The sequence below is a fragment of the Vipera berus genome (genome assembly GCF_964194415.1).
Source record: "Vipera berus genome assembly, chromosome: Z".
NCBI lineage: Eukaryota > Metazoa > Chordata > Lepidosauria > Squamata > Viperidae > Vipera > Vipera berus.
The window spans coordinates 18,306,383-18,315,818 of NC_138205.1; the positions used below are offsets into that span (position 1 = coordinate 18,306,383).

Sequence of the window (9,436 nt, forward strand, 5' to 3'; positions counted from 1 at the left end):
ACAGAAGAGGAGAGGAGAAAATGTTTTACTACCACGGCAAAAAAAGATCAAAGAAGATCTGGGTCTAAGGATTGACAGATCCAGTTTGCCAATCATTCTGCAGAGCCTGACTTACACCCAAGGTTTGGTGTTACACAGGCTGTTGGTTAGGAGGAAGTGGGGAGACGAAATCAATTTTTTTTTGGGTTGCTTTTTGTTTTCATCCTGCCTGCAGTTTGTACAGCCGCTACTGGAAAAGCCCAACAAAGACAGGGTTGCTATCAGAGAATCCTTACCAGGCTGTTATTTCCGGAATCTATGGGATAAATCAACAATCTGCAGACCGTTCGTTCTGAGTTGGCTGAAGGCACCAACTGCAGGCCTTATGTCAGTCGCTGGTATGTGCCTCTTCTGAATTCACCCAACCACAGTGCCTGGAAGTCCTCTTCTAGTCCTGCTTATCAATCAATGGGGCGATTGCCCTGCTAAGGTGAGGTTCTACATTCTCCAAAGCAATGCCTTGTAGAGCAGAGAAGCGAATGCCCTTAAAAGGGATGGTTATTTAGTTATGTATTGCTTCTACCTTTCTTTTAAGTTGAAAGAAAGGGGAGGGGAGGGACTGTACCAGGGCTGCTGTCTCCAGAGAGACTTACATGCCATCTACATTACTCTATAGTGAGTCCTTTCAGCACAAGCAGTAACCCTGATTATGCATCCAGCTGTTTTGAAAACAATGTTAGTGTTTTTAGAACTTCACTTTTATTCTGGTTTTTTTTAAATCGAACGGAATTTTGCACTTTTTTTTGTTCCTGCTTCTGGTTTTTGCTTTGGCTGATGTTGTGGGGTCTTTCCCCCCCCACCCTTGGTTTCTATTATTAAGGTTGGTTGCTTAGTCACTTAGAGATTTAGACTGGATTTGGCATTTTTATCCACCTAGCGAGTCTTTCCCAAGGACCTGGGATAAGCAGATGTTGTTTGATGGGGTTAAAGGTCACAGGATGTAAGCTGTTCCAAGGAAAGCTGCCTTTTTGCAATTGACTGTTAATGATTTTGTCAATGCCAGTGATGTTCAAGTGATGCTTCAGATGTTTTGGGATTGCACCCAAGGTGCCTATTATTATTGATGGTACCTTTGCTTTCTTTTGCCACAGTCATTCTAACCTCCAATTGTAGGTATTATTATTTTAAATTTAAAACATAAATTTTCAGTGATTTGTATACAGGTAATCCTTGACTAACCATTCGTTTAGTGAGTGTTCAAAGTGACAACTTATGACCATTTTTTACCCTTATGACCATTACATCTCCATGGCCCTATGGTCAAAATTCAGACACTTGGCAAACTGGTGTGTATTTACGACACTTGCAGTGTCGCGGGGATCATATGATCACCATTTGTAACCTTTCCAGCCAGCTTCCGACAATTAAAATCAGTGTGGGGTGGGGGTGGATTTTCTTAACGACCACATGGTTCACTTAACTGCAGTAATCTGTTTAACAATTGTGGTGAAAAAGATCGTAAAATGAAACTAATTCACTTAACAACTGCCTTGTTTAGCAACAAATGTTTGGGGCTCAATTGTGTTCGTAAGTCAAGGACTATCTGTACTGCCCCTGAGGCGCCGCAGTGATACTTAAACAAAAGGTGGAGAACCATTTAGCGAACAACGATCCGAGGCAAGTATGGCAGGGACTGCAGCACTTAACCAACTATAAGGGCAGCGCGAGGAGCATGGCAAACACCGATGCCTCGTTGGCTGAGGAGCTGAATATCTTCTTCGCCTGCTACGAGGTTAAAAGACCAGACCCCGTAGCCTCTGCTGGCCGGCCTTCTGACTCTCAGCCACTCACCCTGTGTGAACACCAAGTGAGAGCTGTATTGAAGGCTGTGAATCCCAGCAAAGCCGCAGGCCCAGATGGGGTGCTGGGGATAGTGGTCAGGAATTGTGCCGATCAATTAGCAGGGGTCCTGACAAGGATTTTTAACATCTCCTTGCAAACGGCATGTGTACCATCATGCTTGAAGGCAGCTACCATTGTCCCAGTCCCCAAGAAAACTGCAGTTGAGTGCCTGAATGACTACAGACCTATCGCATTAACGTCTGTAGTCATGAAATGCTTCGAAAGATTGGTTCTCCAACATCTTAGGACATGCCTCCCACTGGACTTTGATAAACATCAATTTGCCTACAGGGGAAATAGGTCGACAGACGATGCCATAGCTACTGCTTTACACTCTGTAGCAAGTCATCTCGAGAAACCTGGAAGTTACGTCAGAATGCTTTTTGTTGACTACAGCTCGGCTTTCAACACCATTTTGCCGAGCATTCTCATCGAGAAGCTGACTGACTTGAAATTCTCCCCCGCTATCTGCGATTGGATTCAAGACTTTCTTAGGGATCGGGTACAAACAGTGAGGGTTGGGTCTGCTTTGTCCACCCCCCTGAAGCTTTGCACCGGCACGCCACAGGGCTGTGTGCTTAGCCCCTACCTGTACTCTTTATACACTTATGATTGTGTATCATCTGACCCATCCACTGCGATAATCAAGTTCGCAGATGATACAACTGTGGTGGGTCTTATTACAGGTGGGGATGAGACAGCATATAGGGCGGAGGTACAAAAACTATCCATATGGTGTAGTAACAACAACTTGCACCTAAACATCGGCAACACGAAAGAGATGGTGAGGAACCTGCCTCACTTTACATCGGGGAGGACTGTGTAGAGAGAGTTTCCTCCTTTAAATTTCTGGGAGTCTACCTCTGTGAAGATCTGACCTGGAAAGTTAACACAACCCAGGTGGCTAGAAAGGCCCAACAGAGGCTTCACTTTCTTAGGATCTTGCGGAAGAACAGGGTAGAACAACAGCTAATGACCCTCTTTTACCGGTCTACCATAGAGAGCGTCCTCTCGTATGGTATTGTGGTTTGGTATGCTGGTCTGACAGCCGCGGATAGGAAAGTATTACAGAGGGTAGTGAGCACAGCACAAGACATTGTGGGCTGTTCCCTGACACCACTGGATGACATCGCCAGGGCTCGTTGCCTTGGAAGAGTGAGGAAAATTCTCAGGAATGACTCACACCCTGGACGGTATCTCTTTACTCTCCTACCATCCGGTAGGAGATATAGGAATATAGCCAGCCGTACCAACAGGCTGAAAAATAGCTTTTATCCGTGGGCTGTTAGGCTTTTAAATGGGACATAATCTTATGCAGAATTGACTTGGGAGGCCGGTGTGTGGTGTAGTTGGTTCACATAGTGTGGTGGGATGGAGGGTTTGTTGTCACTGTGTGTTGGGGGGAGAGAGCACGGGGGGGGGGAGGCTCAGCTAATCTCAATGTACACATGTTGTACTTTGACAATAAAGGTTTATTATTATTTATTATTATTTATAGCTGTGATGATCAGATGGCTGTACAATTAGACATACTAGAAAAATACATCATTTAAGCAGAGGCCAAGAATGACGTTTCTGAAGAAGGCTAAACTTTTTGTGCCTAGCTGGTAAGAAGTATCTGGAGTGACATTTCCCAGGCTTAGCCCTTAATGTAAAAGATTATCAGATTATCAGACATTTTTTCCCCAATTTGAACGTCCTTTAGAAATGTACTACTACTGTCCTTGACTTACATCCACAACTGAACCCCAAATTTCTGTTGCTAAGTGAGACTGTTAGGTGAGTTTGCCCCATTTTACGACTTACCTTGCCACAGTTGCTAAGTGAATGGATGCATTTGTTAAGTTAGTAAAATGGTGGTTAAGTGAATCTGGATTCCCCATTGACTTTGCTTATCAGAAGGTCGCAGAAGCTGATCAGTTGAACCCGGGACACTGCAACTGTCATAAATATGAGCCAGTTGCCAAGTGTCTGAATTTTGATCACGTGACCATGGAGATGCTGCAATGGATGTAAGTATGAAAAACAGTCATAGGTCACTATTTTCAGTGCTGTTGTAACTTTGAATGGTCACTCAACGAACTGTTATTAAGTCAAGGGCAACTTAGAAAGAGCTAGGATTCTAAGAAGTTATCTGTTCTACAATCTCCTATCAGACACTTAGGCTAGAATGACTATAATATTTCCTGTGTCTTTATCTAACTCTTTTCCACTTCCAATATGCAATCGGGTATTTTCCACAATGCAAGTTTCCATCAGGTCACCTTCTTTAGTTGGTTAAGTCTCTAATCCCTGCAGTCCCTAATCACAAGACATCAATCAGCCAAACATCAGGAACTATTACTTAAGCAAATAATATTTGGCCAGAAAGTGACTTATTTTGGAAATGCAGCAAAAAAAAAAAAAGATTTCCCAGTGACTGCGACGTCGGTATGAATGGCACACGACTTTTTATGACACTGTTGCACTCAGATTCAGTCATACTTAGGCAGCCATTGAAATCAATGAGAGTTAAATCAACCTTGACTTAGTTTTAAGTCCCATTGACTTCAGTGGGACAATAGGGATCTAGCTGGTTTTAAAGAAGAGATTAGACAGCCATTGGTCTGAAATGGTGTAGGATTCCCTGCTTGAGCAAGGGGCTGGACTAGAAGGCCTCCAAGGTCCCTTCCAACTCTGTTATTCTGTTACTCTGCTGGAACAATCATCTGGAAGAAAGTGGGAGTTAAACTGTATCTAATAAAAGTTATACCTAAAGTGGTTGAATTCGGATCACCGATTAAGCACCAGCATGTCCATGCTCCACTTTCTTTTTAGCTAACCGGAAGTATTTTATGTTCTAATTTTAGGACCTATGAAGTTGTTTTGTGATCAAGAGATGAAGCCCACAGTAAACCTAGAGGCACCACATAAGCCAAATGCTTTTACCATTATGCCTGCTTTGAACCAGATTCCCTTGAAACTTTGCATGCTGCTATTCCTCTTCCCATGGACACACTGGGGCGCGGATTGCTTTGGTTTCAAGAGTTGTGTCCTTTCCCCTAACAGACCTGGCCTCGCTGTTTGTACTGGCCATGCCATCGTTAATCTGAACTCTGCCATTGCTCCTCTGCCAAATGTGACGTACTGGCTCAATGCCTCCCACAACTTAGTGGAAATGCTGAATTCTAACACCTTTTCCCACCTCCCTGGTTTATTGGGACTTTACCTGGACCATAACAACATATCACACGTTGAACCCAACACCTTTCAAAGTCTGGAAGACCTTGAAGTTCTAGATTTGAGTTGGAACCAACTGACTGCTCTAGGCCCCGCTTGGCTAGCCAACTTGACACGTCTCCGTGTGTTGCACTTGGAGAATAACAAAATTGCCACCGTGCACCCGAGTTCCTTCATGTTCCAGTTGGCTCTTCAGGAACTTATTCTTTCCTCGAATAAACTCTCTAGTTTTCAAGAGATGGCTATAGCTGTAAAACACTTGTCCCAACTTACCATTCTGGATCTGAGCAACAACAGCATCTCTGCCCCATGCGTTGGTCCTTCCTTGCACAGTTTCCCCTCCCTGAGGAATCTCAGTTTGAATAGAAATGTCATTCACAGACTGGACCTGTCCAATTGTTCCTTCCCTAACTTGCGACAACTGGACTTAAGTATTAACAACATGTCAGAACTGGAAGCTGGAGTCTTTCAAGCCACTCCTGCTTTGATGGAGCTCTCGTTAGACTCAAATCTTCTAAAGGTCTCTGAGCTTATCAACATATCCCTTCCGAACCTGACTATGTTGCATTTATCCAGTATGCATCCATCATTAAGCACAAATTTATCAGTAGCTTGCTCTGTCTTCCAAAATCTGCCATCCTTAATTTCTTTGGACGTCAAACGTTCCAAGTTTACTAATGCTCAGTTGAGACAGTTGGGTTCTTGCACTAACCTCACCTGGTTGACTCTGGATACCTCACAGTTTAGGTATCTAGAAAATAAGACATTCGAAACATTTCAGAACTTGAAGTATCTCTCTATGGATAAATGCAAGATATTGAAACTCCGTTCTAATATTTGGGGGAAAGGGTTACCATTGCAAACCCTGATCCTGAGTAGAAATGACATCGATGTATTATATGATGCTGTTTTCTCTGCTTTGAAGAATCTAAGCTATTTGGACTTATCAAGGAACCGCCTGACCAATCTACGAAAAAACTCTTTTTTGGGCATGGCAGCGTTAAAGACACTTATTCTTCAGAACTGCCAGATCACAGCTGTCACCCGTGACACTTTCACCTTTGCTCGTAAAATGGACTTTTTGGATTTGAGTTTTAACAGCATTACACGAATCAAGGATTATGCCTTTACACGCCTGCGTCTGAAGACTCTCCTGCTTTCAGGAAACAGAATTTTGACGGTTCAGAGATCTGCTTTTCGGAACCTCAATTCTTTAAAATACCTTGCCTTGGATCAAAATCTCATATATAAGTTTACTGAGTCAGTCTTTAAACCCCTGAAGCAGCTGCAAACATTAGATCTCAGTTACAACCGTCTCTTTACTTACAACAAATACGATACTCCAAGCCCTTTTCAGGGTCTCCACTCCCTTGTGAAACTGGATATTAGCTTTCAGACACCTAAATTACCAATCCAACCTCCAGACAAGCTTTTCCAAGGGCTGGAGAATCTAAAGTTCCTGTCTTTGAAAGGAAACCCAAGCAGTCTGTTTTCCCGCCTTTCCTTTATCAATCTCACCGCTCTTGAATCCCTAGACCTCTCTGAAATTGAGCCAGGGAAACGTGGCTCTTGGGAACTCCATCCGTTTTTTTTTCAAGGACTAAGTAACCTACATAATCTCTCTTTAGAAGGTAGTGCCATTCCAGATCTACCCAAAGAAATCTTTTCTGGTTTCACCTCTTTGGAACAGCTGGACCTAAGCAACAATGATTTGAAGAACATCAGTAAAGAACTGCTTAGTGGACTTTCCTCCTTGAACTATTTGGATGTTTCTGAAAATCCACTGATATGCTCTTGTGAGAATGCATGGTTCCAAAACTGGTCCATATCTGTGCCAAACGTTCAAGTGGCCTTGCTAAATAGCTATTATTGCTTTAGTCCTGGATTGGCGAATCGTCTTTTTGCTGATGAAGACTTATCCTTCTGCTTTGAGAACTGGGAGATGTATTTATTTATTGCCACCACAGTTACCACCCTCTTGTTCCTGCTTCCATCTTTGGTTTATGCCAAGTTAGGCTGGACTTTCCGACATGCTTTTTATCTCCTCAGAGGTTGGGGCTACAACCAGCTGCGCCCCAAAGGACAGGACTACCAATATGATGCTTACATCTCCTGCTGTAGTCATGACTACAAATGGGTGATTGATAATATTCTGGAAAAGCTGGAAAAACAACATGAACCCTGCTTCCGGTTTTGTTTTGGGCCTAGAGATTTTGCCCCTGGACAATACTATATAGATAACGTGCAGAATGGAATAAGCCAAAGCCGTAAGACCTTGTGTGTGGTGAGCAGAAATTACTTGGAGAGTGAATGGTGTGCTTTAGAAATTCAACTTGCCTGTTCCAATATCTACTATCATGGACGTGACCCTTTGGTGGTGGTCTTTAAGGAAGAAATCCCGAACTACAGGTGAGTAGGGACAGTTGATCCACATGAAGGCGGTCTTAAAAAGATTGTCATATAAAGCATGAGTTTCATTTGCTTATATTTTAGTGGGAAGAAAAGATTTGTGATAGGAGGAGTGCTGTTAGGATGCAGAAGGTTGGAATAAGGAAGAATGAACAGGAAATATCTTAACTCTTTCCATAATGATACAAAAGAGAGCCACATGGCTCCTGCCTCGGGCAGGAAGTTGGACTAGAAAACCTCCAAGTACCGTTCTAGCCTTATGCCTCTATGATAAAGCTTTCCCCAACCACCTGTCCTGCTGGGCCATCTGGAGGGCATCTGGTGTAGCCCTCATTGTTTTGCCTAAAGATGGAAAGAGGATATAGCAGAGAAACTAGAGATTTCCTCTTACTTCATGCTAGGTCAGATTTTTCACCTGGTACTCTCCAGGTACATAGTGTCTAAGGAGTTTGTCAGTTGTCCAGGTTATGGCTGTCCCAAAGGTCTTTTTTCAAAAGGTAACTAGACTTTGTTTTTCCTTGAAGATGTTTCACTTCTCATCCAAGAAGCTTCTTCAGTTCTGACTGATGGTGGAGGATGAAAGGATTTATATTCCTTGCAGTCATCTGGTCATTAGCACTCTTTCTCTCTGAGGCTACTTGGAGGTTTACCTGTGCCCTCAGGGTCCCCTGAATAGTACAAAGGGGTGTGGAGCTTTCTTGCAACGGCTGAAAGGACAATCCATTCAGTGCTAACGATCAGATGAAACGTCTTCAAGGAAAAATAAAGTCAGTTGCTTTTTGAAAAAGCATCTTTGGGACAAGAATTCTGGGAATTACAGCCCAAGTTCCTCGGGAAAGTGTTTACTTGAGAGACTAGGCTACAACTTGAGGTCACCCAGTGACTGGACATGAATGATGACAACAATAAAAATCTTTACCCAAGTGATCATTAATTTATGGAATTTTTTCCCCTGCCACCTGATGTGGGGATTATAATAACCAGCTTAGATATGGTTTTAGAAGAGAGAGAAATGTGCCTATTTGTGGTGGAGGAAAAAATCTATTCGATGTTTTTCAAACTCTACAACTTTAAGAAAAGTGGACTTCAATTCCCAGAATACTCTAGCCTAGGGGTAGGCAACCTCGGCTCTTTTATGACTCGTGGACTTCAACTGCCATGGCTGGCTCCGGAATTCTGGGAGTTGAAGTCCATGAGTCATAAAAGAGCCAAGGTTGCCTACTCCTGCCCTAGCCAGCATGCTGGCTGGGGTATTCTGGGAGTTGAAGTCCACATTTCTTAAAGTTGCAGTTTGAGAAATACTGGTTTACAATATCTATTCAAGATGGCATCCCACTCATTACCAGAACAGCAGAAGAGAGCAGTTGCTTTCCTGTTAAGTTTAGAAGTCTCCCCCACAGTTGGCTTGGGTGTGGACCAGGATGTCTTTTCCTTACACATTTCTTTGTGTCTGTTCTTGTGACTGAGATGGGGAAAATAAAAGAAATCCCAATCCTTTGGTTATTTTCTAGGTTGTCTCCATATCATCGCCTAAGGAAACTAATTAAACAAGAGAGCTACCTTACTTGGCCCGAAGATCCTGAGGCTGAAGATATGTTTTGGACCAAACTATGTGGAGCCTTAGGATCTGAGAGACAAGAAAATGTCAAACCATTCGCTGTAATTGAGTAGGCAAAACCAAGAAGAACATGACTATAATTATTTTTTAGCATTATTTTTTTTACCTAGAATAATTTGAAGACAATAAGTTGATAGGTAACTGCTGAGGTTGGATGCTGTATTTTCCAAACCTGGATGTCTAGATTATATATATATATATATCACCATATATATATATGGTGATTTGTGAGATGCATATTAATTGTCTCAACTGGAGGCAAAAATACATTGAGGGAACAAAATATAAAAGATTACACCAGGGGTGTCA

At 42.8% G+C, this 9,436-nt stretch overlaps 1 protein-coding gene across 1 annotated transcript; it reads left to right on the plus strand.

Annotated features, from left to right (window-relative positions):
- Window positions 1-425: 425 nt before the first annotated feature.
- LOC308677578 (uncharacterized protein) lies at window positions 426-9,313 on the plus strand. The gene is made up of 3 exons (XM_081344114.1): window positions 426-469; window positions 4,731-7,509; window positions 9,021-9,313. Exons 2-3 carry the CDS (start codon window positions 4,736-4,738, stop codon window positions 9,178-9,180), a joined length of 2,934 nt encoding a protein of 977 aa, XP_081200240.1. The 5' UTR covers window positions 426-469; window positions 4,731-4,735; the 3' UTR covers window positions 9,181-9,313.
- Window positions 9,314-9,436: the final 123 nt, after the last annotated feature.

Bases quoted from the DNA above. Each gene is read 5' to 3' on its own strand.
- LOC308677578 (XM_081344114.1), top strand. From the start codon at position 4,736: ATGAAGTTGTTTTGTGATCAAGAGATGAAGCCCACAGTAAACCTAGAG. The intron at 7,510-9,020 runs GTGAGTAGGGAC...GTTATTTTCTAG, and splicing joins GAAGAAATCCCGAACTACAG to GTTGTCTCCATATCATCGCC.